The sequence below is a fragment of the Curcuma longa genome, chromosome 10, assembly GCF_044706935.1.
Source record: "Curcuma longa cultivar G26 ecotype Majalengka, Jawa Barat chromosome 10, ITB_CL_G26_1.1, whole genome shotgun sequence".
In the NCBI taxonomy this organism is placed as follows: domain Eukaryota; kingdom Viridiplantae; phylum Streptophyta; class Magnoliopsida; order Zingiberales; family Zingiberaceae; genus Curcuma; species Curcuma longa.
This window is the reverse complement of record NC_133870.1, coordinates 2,176,990-2,198,793: the sequence shown is the minus strand read 5'-3', so window position 1 is coordinate 2,198,793 and position 21,804 is coordinate 2,176,990. Positions and strand designations below refer to the sequence as shown.

Below are 21,804 nucleotides of genomic sequence, written 5' to 3'. Positions count from 1 at the left end.
ATAACCAGTCCATCATGTGAGGCTACGTTCAGGTAAAATTCATAGCTATCTGTAATGAGTATTACACAATTGTAGAAGAGAAATATGAATCCTAGTTACACAATTGTAGAAGAGAAATATGAATCCTAGTTGTATTAGATTAGAACCTTTTTCTATGTGTACATTTGTTGGGCTTCCAAAACCAAAATTCAATTTCGGTTTGATTGGCATCAATTTATGATCTAATGAAGGCACAAGCTTGTGTACGAGCATAGTCCCCGAACGCAGTGTTAACTAGAGTATACGTACATAATCTTGTGTGGGACTAAAATTGATTTCTACAAGACAAATACGGTCATGACAAATCAGGAAGCAAAGAAGCACTACATGAAGCATGGGCTGACCACTGATTTGAACTAACTGGTTCAGCCTAAATAGGCTTGGATTAACAGTCAATTAGCTGATTTAATCAGCCAGTTCATGGTCAGATTCAAGACTATTTCATTGTAGGCTTGTTATTTGGCTTCCCAATTGGGAACCCTAGTTGACAAAAAATTAGAGAAGAGGTAATTTCCCTGTGCCACACAACAGTGTCCAATGACTCTCGGAAAGAGTGCTCAGCACTGTTCACACATGAATAACTACAGATTGTGATTGAGAAATCAAAATTGGCTTTTTAATCCCTTGATTAATGCCTTTTCATCCATTGGGTTGCCCTTCCATCTCTATAAAAAGATTCCAAGGCACTGAGAGTTCATCAAGGCTCGAAATTTGAAAATTTAGAGGGTTACTATTTCGAGGCAAAGGTTATTATATTGTTGGGAAATAATTATTGATGGCAATAAGCACCTACGTGGGATAATATCATCTTAAAGAAATAGGGTTCAATCCTCACCTCAGCCTTACAACTAACCAAAAGGGTGTATCGACTACCCAAAGGGGTGCATTGATGAAGTCTAACAACTATGCGTTGAAGATGACTTGCCCAAAAGGGTGCGTTGACTACTCAAACGAGTGTGTCGACTAAGTCCGACAATTACGCATTGAAGATGAATAACCAAATAGGTTGACTTGATTATAAGAACACATGTGTCGAGTAACTGGAGTCATCGTCTACCTAAAAGGATGCCTAGACTACTCGAACGGATGTGTCTACCAGAAAGGGGGCCTAAACTACCCAAAGGGGAGCATCTTGTTTGTGCAATCATGGCCTAAGTTGTCGTGTTAGACCAAGATATTTTGATGTATTTGACAAAAGGTTTAAGTTAAATTTATCTATGTTACTAATGTAAGCATGAAGTTTTGCAAGGATTTGGCAATATGCACATGAAGTTCGTGGAGCTTGTCACTTGGCAAGGTCGAGTTGTGTTAATTGAACTTGGCACGACCAAGTTGGTGTGGTTCGATGTCTTAGAGGTCTGTTGGAGATTAGCATAGGATAAGAAGCATGGAGCTAGTTTAATGAAGCTCGCGGAGATCACCATGGTTGATGACTTAGTGTGACCAAGTGGTTTGGCTTGATGACTCAAAGGTCTGCTACAAATTAGCAAAGGATGGTTTAGGACATCTAAGAGATCACAAGACAAGGAGCATTGAGTTATTTTGACAACTTTGATGACAGCTACAAGAGATCAACTACATAAATGACCTAGCGAAGGATGATATATGGACAAGCTGAAAGTTTGGTGCATCCAAGGGACTGAGAACCTAACAGGAGATGAACTCTTCGGCAACATAAAGCTTGAAGACATCTTGGTAATATGTGAGAGATTACGAAAGAATATGTAATCTTGGATTTTACGGTAGATTCTTACCTAGGCATAAACTTGACCAAGAACTAGGTGTTTCAAGTTTATAGTCAATAATCTAATCAACTAAAAACCAAATTCAATCGATTGATGAGCCAATTGAAAGGGATTTCAATCGATTGATGAGAGTTGAGTTGACTAAGGTCCTGTTTCAATTTGAAAATAAGATTGTTCTAAGTTGATTTTATCCAATTGAGTCGATTATTGGAATCCAATAGATGCGACTGTCGATGAGTCATTTGAAGATAACAACTAGTAGATAAGAATCCTATGACATTTAAGTTTACTAGCAAAAATTTGAGGCAATTAGAATTAAACATAACAGCTGGGTAAAAATTATTCAACCACGATTTGAAGACTATTTATAAAGGGGCAAGGGGAGCTCGAAGGACAACAATCAAGCCATTGTTCTAAAGCATCTCCACAATTCCATATTGTCATTTTGGTTATCTTATAATCTATCTTGTTTAGTGCTTAAGGTTTATACCTTAAAGCTCTTATTCTTTTCTTACAACTATTGGCTTTATCATTTTACTCTTGTTTGTAAAAGAATGATTTTTATGAGGTTTCTCAACCTTCCCTAAGGCGAAAGTTAGTTGGAGTAACTCACCTTAAGAGTCTATAGGACATGGAATGTAAATTCTATTGTGATAGCACTTTTATATATATATACTTTCATTGCACTAAAGTCATTTATTTAGCCCTACAAAGAATTCGCAAGAAAGGTTTTATTTTCAAGGCAAGTGCTACTCACCCCCTCTAGCTTTCAGATCATTATAGATCTTCATGCACCTTCATTTGGTATCAAAGTGCAGATGCTTTCGAAGGACTAACCACCAACAAAGTCATGACCGAAAGTCAGTTCGCACCATGAAGTTCAAGGGAGACTTGAGAATATTAAAAAGATAAATCAAGGTTTTTTTAAAAAAATTGACTTTAATCAAATCCTTGCAATAGAATGTGGATTTGAAAGTCTAAAAGACAAAAAGGCGAGACTGCTTAAGAGAGGCAAAAGGATGGATGAAGAAACCAAGCTTTTCAAAGGTAACAAAAGACCTTAGATATATTACTTTTTGTTTTACCTAATAACATTTTGAGAAAGATTGGAGACTACACAAATGCAAAGATGGAAAAGATCATTTTTCTTTATGAGAATCCTTTGCTAGAACTCAAAGCTCAAATACGTGGGAAGATTGAAGACAATAAGGAAAAAACAAAGAAGTTCAAGGTTTAAGCTTCGAGATAATGACAAAAAATGAAGATGTGTCATCCTCTTCATTAGAAGATCCAAGTAGTGAGGCATCATCTTCACCAAAAGATGAGAATACATCAGAGCCAATGGAGATAGAAGTTGCTTCTTTAAGTTCCTCAATCCAATCCAAAACAAAAGATCACATTATTTGTTTTAGTTGAAACAAAAGGGCATTACAAGAACAAGTGTTCACACACAAAGGAGGAAAAAAAGGTAAAAAGGCTTAAACTCAATAAATTCGAACAAATTAATACTCTATTCAAGTTGCAACAAAAAGGAAGTAAATAAGGACCACACATAGTATGTTTCACGAGCAACATGTGGGGACACTAGTACAACAGATGCCCACATAAGGAGAAAGCTAAAGGAAAAAGAATCAAGAAAACCAAGAAGAAGGAAGGCTCATACCAAAGGGAGCACGAACGGGAAAAAAATGGGGTAAATTTTTCTTTACCTACTCAAAGCAACCTAGCATCTTTACCCACTCAAAGTGACCTAGCACCATATTTGCACTCTATTGCACACACCTCCACTAGTCACATATGGACAACAAATTGTGGGGCTAGGCTTGAAATCAACGAGGTAGAAGATGCTCAATAGTAGATCAAATTGCACTTATTGGTCCCATGACATGGAAGAAGGAAGCGTCAAACCATGAAGTATCCATCTTCGCCAGGCTCTTTATGATGGGTGTTCCTCTCTACTAAGTCTTTAACAGGTCTCGTCATTTCCTCCACCTGCTGCTCTCCAATTCATTGTTGACATCACTAGTTATATCTTCACTAGGCATAACATCAGCTGCCTCTAGATCATTCTTTACAACATTTAACGACAACAATCTAAGAGATCCATTAGAATTGCTAGACTTTAGTGAAGAAATCAAAGATCATGTGTGGCCAATAAAATCAAATACATACCACCACTATCAGCCTTTGCACTCAACCTGACCACTTTCCTCCACTTCCAGCAATGACTTTGAGGCATGAGCATTGTGATTAGCAACCACTACTCTTAACCTAGCCACTAACCTCCACGTTGCAAGGACCTCATGCAAACACGAGCACCACCACTATTGAGCTTTCATGCAATATGACAACCAACTAATAATCACGCCTCATACAGACATGAACACCATTTATACTAGCCTCTGCTTGTAATCCAAATAATTGTTGAAGACTATGCCTCATGTAGGTATGAGCACTACTACTACTAGCATTTGATCTTGATCTGACTGCCTATATGAGGATGTGAGAATTGCCACTATTTGCTTTTACTCGAGATCTAATTGCCTACCTATAACCTGCGCCTTAAGTGGACATGGGCACCACCACCGTGGGCTTTCTATCTTTATCTTAGCACTTGTATGCTTCATTAACTATTTCTAGAGCTTTGCTAATCAACAATTAATGGATCATTGGTTGTGTACTTCATTAACCAATTATGTTTTGTTTCACATGCGAGTGTTATGTTTCTATTATAATATTGTGTCCAGTGTATGTTTCTCAATATAAGAGTTTCTCTAGTTTATATAACAAGCTAGACCAACATCTAAAATCTCTAGTTATTGGTTGAGACGGGTGAAACATTTTGTCTCACTTGACAAGACATGCTAGAATGTTAATACAACAAGGTGGCGAACCATTGCGAGCACTGCTTCCTTCATCAGCACACCTTTCTTTGCGGCTTTCTCCTTCTCATCTTGAGTCCTTGTAAGAAGTTATGATGGAAGCACTAACTTCTCTATGTTGAACCCTTCTCTTTCACATCAAAACTAAAACCCAAGTAGCCTAGCTTCCTCCTCTAGTGTTGGCTAGCTTCCTCTGCTCCACGTAGCTCATCTCGTGCTCCTCTTCCTACGACATCAACATTCTTCCTTCTCTCCTCCCTCTTCCGCTGACATTAGCAACCCCTTCTCCTTCAAAATTTACCAATAGTCAAGCAAGAGTTTATCTTGAACAAGAACAATATTGTTATAGAACTGTATTGGTGTTTTGAAGTATAGTGTTGACGGAAAATTAGAAGGGGGAGCAGGAAGGATATAGAGAAGAAAAAGAAGAGAATACAACTATATATAGTTCAATTCCAACTTTGTATTTCATTTGAAATGCAATTTTGATATCATGTCATATGGACACAAACTATAAAAAATATTGTTTCAATTCATCTTAACAAGTATTCTAGCATGCCATGAGGCGTCAATATTGACATGACACGATACTCAACACAACAACACAGAATAGATTACCTATGTTGAATAGAATCAAATTTTAATAATTTATCAAAATGACACATTCTTACGGTGCTAGTAGGCATGGTATGAGATTTAAACCATACTGATGACATTGTTCTAATTTTGTAGGGGACTAAAACCCCAACCCTACTAGAAATTTTAATCCTTGAGTTAGACATGGATAGTATACTTGCTCCAACTTGAGAAAATGTGTTATGAAATATTAAATAGGGCCATTGTACTAATGGAGTTTGTTTCACTTTATTGGTTCCATTAGAATGTTATCATGAGTTTATATACACCCCATGCAAGTGTCATTGCATAATTATGAATGCAATACAATACTTTTCTTTTTCTCATATTATACACCCAATATGAGACTTAGAAGAATTAAAATCATATCTTAACTATAACGTCTCAAAAATTGGTCGAAGAGCTAGCTTATGTGGTTTCAAACAGCAGTCACTTTGCCCCTATTAGACACCCTTTAAAAAGTGAGCAATGTGAACCACCTAATCACTATGCCTAGGGATCTAGCTAATTTCATTTTTTTAAAGTAGTTGGTTCACCTATACCCTAATCTAAGGGTTAAAATTTCAAACCATATTTAAGTTTCAGTTTATGACCAGAACGATGCGATTATGGTACCATATTGTATCGTGTTGATACAGTTTTAGTACATTTTCAAATATAAATATATTAATTAAAATATATTTTATTAATATTTGATTGCTATAGATGCCTACTATGAATTATATTTGATATGTTGAATTTAAGTTTTAATATTATCTCATGAAATGCTTGATACTTATTGAGTAAAAGTCAATTTATGATTAATTAAAGTCTACCAAGTAAACATGGTAGGATCAACTAGGTTCAAACTGGATTTACTTGTGATTTATTTTGATCAATTTAAAATTAAACCAAATTCATATATAGAAGAATTTAATTCAAAGTAGTATATTTTATAAGGTTAGAAATTATATTATATTTAATTTTTTTTTTTTTTCTAACAAACTGTTTCCTCTATCTTAACGAGTTTTTTTCTTTGTTTAGCATTGACAGGAGCTTCGTATATCAGACTATTCTTTTTACCTCATGGACCAATAGAGGGGAAAATTAACTTAAAGAGGCTAAGAGGTTTTTTCTCTCCGTTTACCCTCATGGAAGGATGGAGGAACAAATTATAATGATAAAGGAAAAAAAATAACTTGTGAAGGAGGGAAAAATTAAGAGAGGAAAAGGAATAGGGATGAATTGGAATTAAATGCTTAGAAAAATAAAAAATGAAAATGAAAACAAAAAATGCGACCTCGCGAGGCTACCACGAGGCCACAGTAGCCTCGCGACTCCGAACCCATGTCAGTGCCAATCGACAAGCGGAATAGTAAATTCTGCTCATGTCGATTGGCACGGCTTGGCATTTTATACCATGCCCTATCCCTCTTTCATTCTCTCTTTTCTCCAACGAAACCACCTCCACTATCCACATGCTCACATGCAATGACTTTTCTCCTCGACAAAAATTTCTTGCCATCCTCTATCAAGTATCAACCCCTTCTTAGTCCCATCAATCTTGGCCTTCCCCACAGCCAATGCACGAAACATTTTCACTCAATGCACCAACCAGCTCAAATGTCAAGCCATCTTTCATTTATCCTTCCTTCTCTTCTCAAGGTACATTTTCTCTATTCTCTTGGTTCTTATTTAGGTCTTGACTATTGATGCTAGGAAAAGAAATGTGAAATAGTAAAGCATGAGATGATCACTACTTGATCTGGAAATGGCTGGTCCTGTTATATTGATCAAATATTGAGATGGTCAGTATTTGGATCAGTATTTAATCTGGAAAAAACGGAGATCGATCAAATACTGAAATTATCAGTATCTGATCAGTATTTGGTCTGGAAAATATTGATCAAATACTGGGATGACCAGTATATTTGATCAGTATTAAGATCGAATATTTGATCATAAGCTTGATAAGTATTTAACTACATAACTCCTATGTTAGTTTGAGAAAGAAAGTAAAGAGAGGTGATGAGGAGGAATTTAATGAGGACTTTTTATATAGTTTTTCTCTCTTAAAGAATACTAGACTTAATTATTTCCTTGATTGCAAACTTGAATGTGTGACACCAGTTATCTTTCCATTTTTTGATATTTATACTATGATGATAAAGTTGGTTCTGGGAGCGGGAGCACTAAATCAAACCTATGTTTTAATGTATGGTACGTTTAAAGTGAGATTGGTTTGTGATCTAACAAGGTTATCAAGTATGCAGGTGCAGATAACTTGACAGCATGCAAGTCCTAGTTGGGAACTACGTAACTGCAAGTCCTAATTGGGAACTAGGACCTAGATGAGAACTAGGCAGAAAGATTTAGTTGGGAACTAGAAGGTGGAAGTCCAAAAGAATCAGCTAAGAGTTGAGGACTTGATAGTGGAAGTCCAAGTGGGTCAGCAGGAAGCTGAACACTTGGCAAAGGTAAAGACCTGGACGTACTAGGCACAGGTAAATTAAGTTTCGAGCAATAGGTGTTGTTCGAGACTTACTATTTGTGTTAGTATTTTTGTACACTAACTCTATATCACAAGCCTGGAGGTACAAGCAAAGGTAAACTAAGTGTCGAACGGCAGGTGTTGTTCGAGACTTACTATTTGTGTTGTATTTTTATACACTAACTCTATATCACAGGAAGCTACTTGGTGGTTTCAGACGATCGAATGGGATCTGAGCGACCGGCTAGAGATAAGTTCTAATTGACTGAGTTGAGAACTTCCAGGAGATCGGAATGAGGTGCGGACAACCTCATTGGTCCGAGCAACCAGAGCAGCTTCCAGACGATCGGAGTAGGTGTGATCCAGTGATCTAGAGGAGACGGTCAAAATAGGCATTTGACAATACTCCAGGTGCTTGGAGGGAGTCCAAGCTACCGGAGCCTGCTGAATCGTCATCGATAAGGATAAAGTTTGCAGTCAAATTAGCATGTTTGAGGCGACCGAAAGGGCTTCCAGTCAATCAAAAGAGTATCAGGTCAACATTCGACTGGGCGCTATAAAAGGAGGCTCGAGGCATTGGTTTTTCATCAATCTATTCTTTGAATGTTCTTCTAAGTGCTCATGTTCTCCTTATGTTGATGCTCTGCGCTCGTGCTCTTCAAAGATCAATGGCAACCTAGGGCTTGTAAATTTCTTATTCTCTTTAAGTTGCCATACTTATATTTGTTGTACTTAAACTTAAGATTCTTATTAAAAGGTTTTTCCATCTCCAAAAGAAAGGAGATATTTAATAAGAATCTATTTATTTTATTTAGCCTGAGTATTGCTATATTAGGTCAAGTGTTATATTGTTTAAATTTGATCTTACATGTTGATTCTGCATACTTTGACTGTTTATTTGTTTAGATTATTAAACTATCAACTTGATTAATTTGTATACAGTATTCACCTCCCTCAAGCGTAGACATGATCCTACAGATAATAATTATGAATTTGTCATGTGTTTTCTTGCAATTTGGATTTATAATTAAGAATTTTATGTTTGGCCATGATTTTTATTTTATTAGTTGCAATATGAAATATAACAGATTTTGTTGATGTTATGTATTTAGTATTTTTTGATGTGTTATTGCAGTGTCAAATATTAGAATTTATGATTTTTCATTGATTTTAGACAACGTGAAATACATGCTTAATGGTCGCTCAATTCTCTGCTACTTTCTAAGGTTGTTGCTTGATTCGTTGATTTTCCCTTCCATGCTGCTATATGAGTGTGATGAAGGTAAGGTGTATTTCCCGAGGTATTGAATAAGAGTAAATACTCATAGTCAAATTGAGTCCAATTAAAGAAGGCATGCTAAAATTACTTGTGGAGCCCGCTCCACGATGTCTAGTGTTGAAACCTTGTTGTAAGGGTGATCTAAGTGGTTGTGTGGCATGTTGATGTGTGTTGTTGCTTGATTTGCCCCCAGTTTTTAGATTGTTCTTGTAGCACGTGCTTGATTAACAACTTTTTTGTTCTTTTAACACCATAATTTTAAAAATGGAGTATCCTTCTCAGGAGCCCTCTTTACTCTATTTTATAATATTTTAGCGTCGAATTCTTATCTCCCTTCCTAGGCATATGCCTAAAGGCAATATGTAGTAGGTCGACTACTTATCATTTGGAATTATCATTTAGTATCTCGTTAAACTATCTAAAAGTATAGGGTGTATAATAGTGGTTAGATTACTCTTAAGAAACTTGTGAAAATATTATATGGAAATTTTCAATTATTGTTGTCATTGAATTTAGTATTAACTACTTTCAAGGAGAACACCACTTGGGTCCTTGTTGATCTACCATTAAAGTGCAACCCAATTGACCACAAGTAGTATTTTCAAAAAGAAAAAAGGAAAGGCAAAAATCCTTTTGAAAAATATTATTCGACTTTAAGACCTAGTTAACCGTCATTAGGAGTAATAGATGTATATTGGATGTTTAGATGTATATTGAATGCTTTTAGGACTGAATTAATTGTCTTATGGTTGACTGAATTAATTGTCTTATGGTTGAACTCACTTGTATAGGTGCTCATTTAGTGGATCAGTTTTGAGATTAATTTGAAGTTAGATCGACTAATTGGGAGCAGGAGTGAAGATGTTTAGTTTCGCCTGCCTTTAATTGGGCTTGAATTAGACTTGATCTTGTCAAGGTCAGACTGAAACCAAGTCGAACCAATTTGAAATTCAAACTGTGTCAAGTTGAATTAGAGTTTACTTGGGTATTAAAAATCTCCTTTCCTCCCCCTCTCTCTTGCTCTATTCTGCACAACACAAACACACCATCCCCTCCTCTCCCTTGATCAACACTTGATGCACTTTCCCCTGTCCTTGCTGCATCATGAGAACCTTCTTTTCTGTGCCAGCGACTAACCTTGATCACTTGATTGGACTCAATCGGGCTGGTGGCAGAAGATGAGTGAGCAATGTGATGTAAGGCATGATGGGGTTGTGGAGGCAAAGATGAGAATAATAAAACCTGTCGATGGAGGGTCACAAAAAGGGAACATGAAAATGAAAGGGTATGAAACAGTGATTCAATATTCCACTCTGATATAGTTGGATGCAACACCAAACTGAATGATTTCATGTAGAGCACAACTCAAAATTTCATTAATTACAAGAGAAAGTCAGGGCCCCTTATAAAGACCTATGACTCAATCTCCTAATCCTACAAACTTGGTAAGCAAATATAAATAGCTTTTTCTATTAAAATAAAATATAATTTTCCTACTTTATCTTGATTACTTTTAAACAGAAAACTCACAACCTTTTGAGAAATCATTTATAAAATCTATCATTCCTATTTAAACTTCAAAATTTAAAATTTTCTAATTTTCAACCATATCACCTACTTAATATACTGGTAAACCCAAAGTAGACCATTACAATGGAGTTAAAAGGGTCATAAACTACTTAAAAGGCACAATGGACTATGGCATACTAATTACTGAATTTCAAACAATGCTCGAGGAAATACTTAGATGCCAGTAGGATATCTAATCTCGAGGATTACTCATTCACTAGTGGTTGAATTTTCACCCTTTATAGAAGTTCATTTTATGAGACTCCAAAAAAACAGATATGTATTACGTATTTGATTATGGGGGTAGAGTTTATGATGATTATTTAGCTTAAGGTCGGGCCTCTAGAATTTTGCTTTGTGATAGCCAAGTTAAGTGACTAGAGTTTGTAGAAGTATCTCTAATGGAAAGCCGGGACATGTTAGCTTAAGATTCAGTAATGTAAGGCATTTAATCCAGGATGGTATTATTTCTGTTGATTTTATTAGGCCAGACCAAAACTTAGCAGACCTATTGACAAAGGGTCTTGTAAGAAACAAAGTCAAAGTACTTGTGTTAGGATGAGCCCAATTGTCTGAGGCCTACTAACTTGATTTGCTTAAATGATGGAACCTCAAATCAATCCATAAACCTTTTGTTTTAAGTTCAATGATGGTTAGCACATCTAAGAGTGAATACAAGCACAAAATTGGTATCATCCTAAAATAAAGGTGCTTGGTTACCTATTGGATAAATTAACAGTCAGCTAATTGCTTTTGATGAATCATACACTATTAAATGTCAGTTTCATATCTACAGGGGATACTTTGGTTTGACATATAAGAAGATAGGAGGGTGGCCAATCCAAAGGATTCAAGAGCTAAATCTTAATTTCATGAAAATGAGTTTACATACCCAGCCAGCATACTATGAGTGCTGATGTGGCACTCTTATGGCGCTCATGGTCACGCAAGGCTCACAAGGTACAGATGAGATATAATGTGGTGCTTTGTCACTTTGTTCATTCACACTGTCGTTATTGAGACAAATACTGACTTTTATGCCACACAGGAAGCTCTATCTAAGCCACCACATGAAATGGTCAGTCCACTAGCAGGTTTCATGCCAACAGATCAGATTTGACAAAACTAGTGTGGCCTATGAGGTCCAGGTGAACCAGTTAGTATTGCCAGATATGGATGATCCAAGGAACCAATCAAATTGAATTGATGTAGCCAAGTAGATACAAACTATTAAGGTGGGACCTAGTTCATAAATAGACCAAGAATTTGCTAGGCATAATCACTTTGAATTTAAGATATTCACAATCTAAAGCAATCATCTATTCTCACCTACCACAGCATGTTCTACCTCCCAGCAAACAAGATATTACCACCTGATTCGAGCAGTCTAGCAAACATATAACCTAATATCCAAGTCTAGCATTCCCAATTGAAGCATAGATATCAATCATTTTCCAGGAACAACTATCTTAATTTAGTCTAGATAAACTAATAACCTAGTCTGCATCATTCAACAATTCAAATATGAAGAAAACAACACTTGCCTAGTTTTTTACTTTTAATATCAGCCAAATGAAAATAGCAACTTAGAAAATTAAGGTAGAACAAGTGTCATATTTTGTCACCTCCACTGTGAGATCTAGCTCGGTCATTGCTTCCCTCACTCGCCTGCAAAAAGGGCATGCCTCTGTTGGAAAAAAAGTTGAGAAAATTCCACCTGTGAATCACTTTTATTGCAAAGAAAAATGTGTCTAGACACAAACTAATATCAATATCTAATCCCAAAAAAAGTTGAAAATCTAGCAAATTACTCTTCTAATATCGTTCACAGTAAGTACCAAGCATACAAGACTATGTCTAAGAATAGGCGGTTAACATGAAAGTGATAAAAATTGTACAAAGATTAGATTGACATAATATATACCCTAATCACTCATCCATCCAAAAGAATAGTACATATAATATTTGCACACAGAAGTAGCAATCCATCAACACAAAATAAAGAAAAAGAAAACAAATGTTTATCCAAAGATACATTGTTTGTTTAGTAAGCTAGAGACTTGGGAAAATAAGGAACTTCCCTTTTGTTAAGTGTATTGGGAACAATATGCATCACAATTTGTTGTCACAGTAAACTTTTATTTGTCCAGTAGAAGTGTATCCTAACTCAGTCACCGAATGTCTTACCCAAATGAGCTGACCCTATATTCTTTCTCTGCATTCGATCTTTCCATCAGTGTTTGCTTCTCTCTTTCACAAAAAGAATATAAACTCCTAAGAGAATACAATAGTTAGATGTAGATTGTTTGCTTGTAAGGAATGATCCATGTGGTTGTTATCCAATGGTCATGGCATGGATTCTCTAAAATCGACTAGAAACACCTTCCAGTTGACTGTATAATCGACTACTACCAATCTAATAGTTGAGTCAATATCTCCCATTAAGTTATATAAGTGACTCAAATGCATATAGCTTTAGGCTCGTTCCACATGTAATCCTTCCCTCTTCACCTACGTAGTTCTTCCTCCTCCGGCTACTTCAAGGTTGCCACCTCTGCCACTCATCCTGTAGTCTCTCAAATATCCCATACCATCCTTCTCCAATCTCCAACGGATCTCAAGCCAGAGAGCCATCAAGCGATATCAACTTGTCGCATGCCAAGTCAAGCTTCGCAAGCTATGCCAACATCTCAATCTTTCTCGTCTTGCAATCTCTCAAATGTCTCATACATCCTTCTCCAAACTCAAGAGAACCTCTAAGCCATTGAGTATCACCAACTTAGTCATGCCAAGTCATCATCCACAACTCAACCTTATCGGATCATAAGCTCCGCAAGCTTCATGTGCGTCTCTTGCCAAGTCCTACACAATTTAATGCACAAATCAATGACACTGATAAACTCAAGCCCTTTGCCCAACACATCAAATCACCATGGTTGAACATAACCACTTAGGATACAAATGCACTAACAAAAAGTATGAGAGATAAAATATGCAATATAAGGAGCTCATGAAGCACTGTGCAATCCATCGTTCTCCACAATCTCTCCATTTCATTTATATAAGCTAACCCTTGGCACTTTGTACATAAAAATGGGACAACCACTCATGTAATCCATTATTTTGAGCTAATGCTATCTATGTGGTCTCCATGTGTGGTCCAATTATGATTGAGAAAATTAAATTCCATTAAGAAAGTGTATTATTTACAAAACCATCAACTTCTCTATTCTCTAGAGCATTTATTAATAATTTATCTATAACAGAAAAAAAAAAAGATTCACAATAACTTAGAGGCTCATGCTCTATGACGACTTACCAAATTCATATATTTGCAAAGAAGTTTGTTGTGCTGTAGAATCAGGGCTTCTTATGTTTATTGACTTTGAACCCCATGGAAATCTAGATAAACTTGATAGGGAAGATGTTGCCACCTGTAAGATGAAACAATTTAACTCTAATAAAAAAGCAATAATTTCATGTGGGGCATAATGAAAATAATAAGCAATCTCAGGTCTGGATGAAATTTTGTTTTTCACATTGCCACAGGAAGAAATTTGATTATGTTTTCACATATCCAATACTTTGGACAAAGGGATTGAAGAAATTATTATTTCTAAGCGATGGCTCTTGATGTTCAGATACGCATGTTGTACCTCAAGAAGTTCATTCCGATTTTGAGAAGGATCCCCACCCTGCTTACAAGAAAAAGTGAATATTCACCAATAATACATAGATCAGCTTAAGAAGTTTTGAGTTTCCATGAGAAATAAATCTACAGTGTCAGGTTAAGAACAAGCAAGTTTTGACTTGAAAGAAAAGTTGGCTAACATAATCCAATTTATAGATAGGCTTAGTAGTGTTACATTTAAGCACTCAAACAAATCAGAAAATCTTTTGTCAGGTCAAAATTTTATTCAATCAATCCATTTGAGGTCCAAGAGGTCCATCAAAAGTGTACCTTTGCATAAGGGAGTGAAACCCACAACTCCAATGGCAATCTTGCCACTGATAGAGGTGATCCAGGCCTTTGTATTCTGTTTTCCCTTTTTATTTTTTTATTTTTTTTTTGTTACTTTGGCAAAAAAAGATGTCAAAGAGATAGGGATATGAAACAAAAAAAACGGATAAGCTTAATGCAGTTTAAAATTATAGTACCAATACTCGTTTCAATCTATGGCCATAATGGTACCATATTGATACTATGGTTGTCAAAATTGGAAATGGCATCAAAATCGAATGGTCAAAAAAATCGTATCAGATTAGTTGCTACCACAGTTGCCGAAATCGATTTCGACATCGAGATCAGATGGTCAAGAAATGTAAATATCAGCTGTATCAAATTGATAACATCAGTGAGAGCAGAATTGCTGGAAAAATTAAGAAAAAAAAAAGAAAAATCAGAATAATATGATGCAAAAGATGACAAATGGTGTTTAATTATAATTAATATACTATATCTCATGAAATAGCATAGTAAGATTACAAGTAAAGAATAGTAGAATTAATTAACTATATGAGCCATACTATCAATGATTTTATATGATTTTTATTATTAGGCTAATAATATCATATTTTTATTGTTATTATCTAATATAATAATCTAGAAATATCAACTAATATTATATTATTAAATTAAATGTATTTCTGATTATTTGTATATAAAAATCCTATTTTATCAATATAAAAGCAATAATTAAAATATACAAATATTATCACATCGATTAATATAAAGTCATTCAATAATATTAGATATTGATATATATATAAAAGGGCAGCCCGGTGCACGAAGCTCCCGTCAATGCGGGATCCTAGGGAAGCGTCTATCGTATACAATCTTATCTTGCTTTGCAAGAGACTATTTTTGAAACTCGAACTCATGACCTCTAGGTCACATGACAACAACTTTACCGTTGCACCAAGGCTCCCCTTCGTATCATTCACTAAAATAGATTATTATTAAATATTTTATATTATTGAATTTAAATAAGAAGGGGGTTGGGCCAACATTGTTCAAGAGATATTATATTGCCTCTCGATCTCTTGATCAGAACATGACACAAATGAGGTTTTGGTTTACATAGTGGTTGATCACATGCTGCAACAAAGTTATTCGTCCATTCTAACAACACATCTTAAATGGTGAGGAAATGAGGGATTGGGATAGTGTATAGTAAATATAAGACGATAAGTCTAGACTTGAGATAGTGTATAGTAAATATAAGACGATAAATCTAGACTTGAGATAGTGTATGGTAAATAGAAGATACACTAGCAAGCAATAAATAACACCAGATGCTCTATTTTAAATATCATTAAAACACTTGTTCAGGTAGCCTTCAAGTTAGTGGGTATTGTATGTATTAGAAGGATTAGTGCTAATTGATTAACACATCAGATATAAACTGGTTTTATCTCTTTATTTGGTTGTTGTATCTTGGAAATTTATTAAGCAAATTGTTACCACTAGAAATTCTCTGAAGTCTAAAGCTATTGCTCATGAAAGCACATGCGCCAAAATTGAATGACTTTGAGACATTAATTAGTGTTGTATTATTTAGTACACCTTTATTTGTTATGAGCACTTTGATGATAACAAGCAACAACTGAGAAATGCAAGAAAAAGTTGCATATTTAAAAATAGATTGTTGTCTCAAAGCAAGTGCAAAAGTATCACATACAAAATGAGGCACAATATTATTTCCCTGAATTATTTAAGCTTTAATAAGTTTATACTAAGATTATGGAAGATGGGAATCCAAAAATATCTAGAGAGATGAAGCTAAATCCATAAGAAAGTCACTACTGATAAATGGAAAATTGGCACTCAGATGTTCAAAATTAGAAATTAGTCAGACAGGTGACTATTCAAGAACACTCTATTAATATTATTCATTCCTATGATAAAAATATGCTTATATAAGCATGATGATAGTAAGACTTTAGCCTCTGTTTACTTAGGATGGAAATAAAAACTGTGGAAAGATTTCTATCGTGGAAGACTTTCTACTATTTACTTCGTAAAAAAGGATGAATTATATTCCTTTCTCTTATTTACTTAATAGGCAGACTGATTTAACAATCCGTCTGTAGATCATTTTTTGATATTTTTTCGTCAGCCTAAATCGGACAGAAAGCAACTTTTTTTCCTCCCTTCTCACAAGAGTGGTAGTCTAATTTTTCTCCCTATGTGCTCATGGTATAGCTCACAACCGTTCACGTGCCTCGCGTCGCCTCACGCGACCGCAAGGTCGCCTCGTGCAAGCCCGAGGTAGCCTCAGTTGTCATGGGTGACGACCCTGTGCACAAGGTCACCTTGCGCGACCACTGACGACAGCCCCGTGCGGTCGTTGGCCACAAGCAATGAACCTCACATGCGAGGTCGCCTCACACAATCATTGGCAACGGACCTCGCGCGACCACAGGCAACGACCCCACACGAGGTCACCTCACACGGTTGCAGGCGGTGGCCACTCACAAGGTCGCCTCGCCGGCCGCGAGCAACGACCTCGCGCAAGGTCGCCTCACCGGCCACGAGCAGTAGCCCCATGCAAAGACCTTGTGCGGTGGTGGGCGATGGATCCGACCTTCATTTTTTTCCCGTCTCTTTCTCTTTTTTATTTTCTATATTCTTTCCGTTAGATTTTTCCGTCTTGAATTCATTTCCCCCTCTATTCCCTTTTGGAGTAAATAGGGCCTTAAATTCTTGATCATTTCAAAATCCAAAAGGCAAGATGTCAACCTACAGCTACAACAATATTTATCATGGTCCTTTCCCATTTTTTGTATAGCAAAGTCCTCGCACTTCTTCTTCTTCTGTTCTAACCTCCCTGTATTAGAGCACCCCTTTAGATTAAGTGGTCCTTCCTCTAATTTCTCCCTTTATCCCTTTACTAAGAAGAATATTATGATATGCTTTATCGATTCCAACATTGTTGCTCTATAGCGCCTATGATGCCTCTCCTTTTGTCATCACCTACTCCGGCTTGGTAGATTACTTCGCCTCTCTTGACACGAGATATTCCCTCCACCACTCCCAACCGAGATGGATCTTAATATGGGCTATCCTGAACTGTAGCCCAACAACCCTGTTGCCCAACCAAAAAAATTATTTCTTAAGGGTTTTAGATATATTTTTTTTTCTCTTTGTGTATCTCACCAGGAGCAATAACAAATCCCGAATTGAGAATCCCAAGGCATCCAGCATTGAGATCGCCTCCTACCGCATCAACCGGCGTGATCGAGTCGCACGGTCGCCACCACGCGCACGACCAACTCGCACACCCCTTGCTCCTACCCTTTCGTGCGATGCTTTGGCCAAGGCTCTTGCCGCACACGCGGCCACAAGCGTGGCCGCAGACATCTCCTGCTTTCCCACACTCACGACGCGGCCGTAGCAAGAGAATAGATGTTATACACTTCAATTTTTTACTATACTTAGTGGAGATACTGCCAAAAGAAGAAGTGAGGTAAAACTGTAGAAGATAAAACTGTAATAATAATTTCAATTTAGCTCACTTAGTCTTACTGTGAACACTTATTCTTTTGGACAATAATAGTGTCGATTGCTCTTGCACTCTAGGTTTAAAACTGTGAATACTTAGTTCTTAGTGACCATTCTCCAAATTGAAGAACTAAGGTTGAAGTTTGGGGAATTTATAGAAACATGACAAAATTTGAATTTGTATTCATTTTGCACTTAATGCATAAATTATGAGAACAATAGATACTCTTTGTCAAATTCTTAAAAGAAAATCTCAAGATATTTTGATTGCTATTACATTTATCTCTACTACCAAAATTCTCCTTCAAGAATTTAGAGAATGCAGATAGCAAGAATTTCTTCATGAAGTGAAAGTTTTTTGTTCAAGAAATAAAATTGATATGTCGGACCTTGATTGTCTATATAAGATTGGTCGTTCCCGTCAGAAAACTACAATTGAACATCATTACCACTTTGATATTTTTAATGCAGCAATAGATTTCATCTTGATTGAGTTAAATACTCGATTTAATGAGTCATCAATGAAATTTCTTTCTCTTAGTACAACTTTAGATCCTAAAACTTCATTTGACTCGTTTAATCGTGATGATATTTGCAAGCTTGTAAGAAAACTTTATCCTGAAGATCAAGACATCGTTGCTTTGAAGTATGAATTGGTACATTATAAATTTGATGTGATGCATAATTTGAAAGTTTCTACACTTGTTGAATTGCATTAGTAATTGACTAAGAGTGGGTGATCAATGGTTTACATTATGTTAACTAGATTGATTTACTTGTGAACAAGATTTAACTAAGGATATAGATATAAATGTTATTATAGATGAATTTTATGTTTCAAAATCTCGTAGGGAACAAATTTATTGAATAGTATAATGTAACTTATTTTGTTATATTTATTATATTTTTTTATAATAATATATAATTTATTATATTAAGTTCTAATTCCTGAATCCGTCCCTAACTCCCAACTTTTCCTACTCCCTATCCCCTTTTCAGCACACTTGTTGCTCCTATCGATACCCTCATCCCTTCCAGATCCCTACAACCCATCTAGATGCAATTTTCTTATCTTCCACCGACCTAACCAGTGTTTTGTTAACTAGAACTTGCATAGATTCAATGAAGATAAGTGTGTCGAGATGGGATGATACTTTCAACGCTTTCAATTTGAGTGTGTGTGTTAATGAAATTAAGATCTTCAAGAATTCAATTACTTGATGACTTTTTACCAATGATTATCCTATTGTTATCTTGGTGTAGTCACACTTATTATTTCCTTAATCATAATTGTATTAATGCGACCAATTTGCAAGCCAGTAGATTAAGAATTATTATTAAATTCATTTTCTAACAGTTGGAATGCTCCAATCATCTAAATTCCTAACCCACTGGTGGTGGTTAGGTATTTATTAGTTATTTTGTCGTATAATAAATCTGTTTATTGGTCAATGTCAACCCACGGCTCTGGTGCTAGACAGCTTATACCAACTTACAGTAACATCATCATCATCGTGCAACAAGAACACCAGATTGAACAGAAAATCACATAACAGCTTTTCCAAACCCTGAACTTTGTAGTGTTTCGCAAACAACGACATTGCCTAAAATTAGCAATGGTAATTGAAACGCATATTGATTCTTACCCCAAAGAACTTGAGAAGGGGGCAGAGCAAGGACAAGAAGTTGCTAGCTGAGCTTCCGGCAGTATTAACGGAACCAACCCTGCTCTCCTCGGCAACCTGTTTGCCGCTTCGGGCAGGATTGCCATCCATTCCTGGATGCTGTGCCTGCCGTGTGCTTCTGGAGGGCGGAGAGAGAGCCAAGTTGCCGCGGCCACCGAAGGGCCTCCACGGTCCATCAGCCGGGCCCTGCTTGCCGATTGAAGCCTCGCTGACTCGACGGGGACGGCGACGGGAGAAACGGCGAGAGGATTGCAAATGATCGAGAGGAGTGCTACGCCCTGAGGATAACACGACGAGCTCCGCCATGGGGCGTTGCGAAATCTTCAAAGGCGCGGTGGTGTACGAAGCCGACGAGTAACTCACCGGCCACCACTGAAACGAAAGAAGGTTCCATCCGACGGACGGCTGTAGATGGGGATACACGTGTGATCGTGTTCCGCTGGAACTAGACCCACCACGGGCCGGGTCCGGATCCATAACCGGATCAACCGCCGATTAACCGTAACCGGCCCATGATTACGGTGCCTAATTAATCATATACCGCTGATTCAGTTTATTTTATTTTTTTAATTTGTCCATTAACCGACAGTTTCGCCCGTTGGAACCGACCGTTAATCAATGATTTTCAATCATTTAAAGTTTTTTTTTATTTTTTTTAACGGTTAAGATTGTGTCAAAATAATGAAATAAATAATCTAATGAAAGAAGGTTCATCTTGATCTTGAAGAGTAATAAAATAATTATTCTGAATATAGATTTCAATAATATCTAATTTATCAATCATGAACCAAAATAACTTCTAACAACCGAGACACAATAAGGAAGTATCAAAATTTCTAAGGTTTTGGATACTTCACCTTTAAAATCGTCTATTCTTATTAAATATTTTAGAAAATTATTCATCATCAGGAGAATGACATGCAAAATATAAATATTGCAATTTCATATAAACTCCAATTAATCCGACTAGGTTATGAGTCATTAAAGCAACATATCGAAATGAAGCATCCAATATAATTTAGAGTCAAACATTCTTAAATACAACTATCCAGATTTTCATCAACTAATAGAGGTGCTAATTCAAGTTTGTTTAAATATTTTGATAATAAATTAAGAGAATCATTAGTTAAAATTTCTATAAAACATGATGGTCTAAATGCACATTTGAAAAATTTTATCTAGAATTACTTAACCTATGTGCTAAATGTATTCCCCAAACTACACTTACTCGTATAATTAAAAAATTAATAAAATAAAAAAATTTATTAATTAAAATTAAATAATAAATTATCTTTATGTTTTAATATTTAGAGTGATCATTGGTAAATACATTCATATGAGTATGATTTATCATTGTATTGATAACTCATATGCAATTCAAAAATATTTATTAGCATATTAAATTTTGGATGAAGCACACACTATTCACAATATCTCTCTTAATTATTATATTTAATTTTAAAAGAATATATATTAACTTCTAAAATATTTTTAATATTATTTAATAATGTTAGTTCTAATATTGCAAGTATTAATGAACGTAATTTTATATCTCAACCTACTATTAGTGATTTATTTTTTTCATATTTACAATATATGTCATGTTTTAAATTTATGCGTCAAAGATGGATTAAAAATTTTAAAAAATCAAATTAAAATAATTAAAATTATTATTATTTATTTATGATCACATCCTAATATAATGAAATAATGGAGTAGATTTTGTAAAATTACTGAATGAGACCTAAAAAAATTTTGCGTGATGTACCAATACATTGTAATTCAACATATAAATTATTATAAAATTCATTTCAATATAATCAATTATTATATTTATTTTTTATATAAAATACTAATAATATTAATGTATATTATTTTTATACTAATGGAATATATGTAGTAGTATTTGTAACTTTAAAAATATTTAATGATGCAACTGAATAACTCTCCGATATTTATTATCCTATTTCTTATTTAATTATGATAAATTTTTGT

General features: G+C 35.5%; 1 protein-coding gene across 1 annotated transcript in view; it reads right to left on the bottom strand.

Annotated features, from left to right (window-relative positions):
• The window catches only part of LOC141836301 (uncharacterized), a 53,693-nt gene extending 33,517 nt beyond the window's left edge, over positions 1 to 20,176 (bottom strand). The window contains exons 1-4 of the mRNA XM_074723761.1: positions 19,771 to 20,176; positions 14,277 to 14,315; positions 13,940 to 14,054; positions 12,246 to 12,307 (exon numbers count right to left, since the gene is read on the bottom strand). Of these exons, the coding sequence (XP_074579862.1) occupies positions 12,246 to 12,307; positions 13,940 to 14,054; positions 14,277 to 14,315; positions 19,771 to 20,115 (561 nt within the window). The 5' untranslated portion in view covers positions 20,116 to 20,176. The remainder of the gene's footprint in view (positions 1 to 12,245; positions 12,308 to 13,939; positions 14,055 to 14,276; positions 14,316 to 19,770) is intronic.
• Positions 20,177 to 21,804: the final 1,628 nt, after the last annotated feature.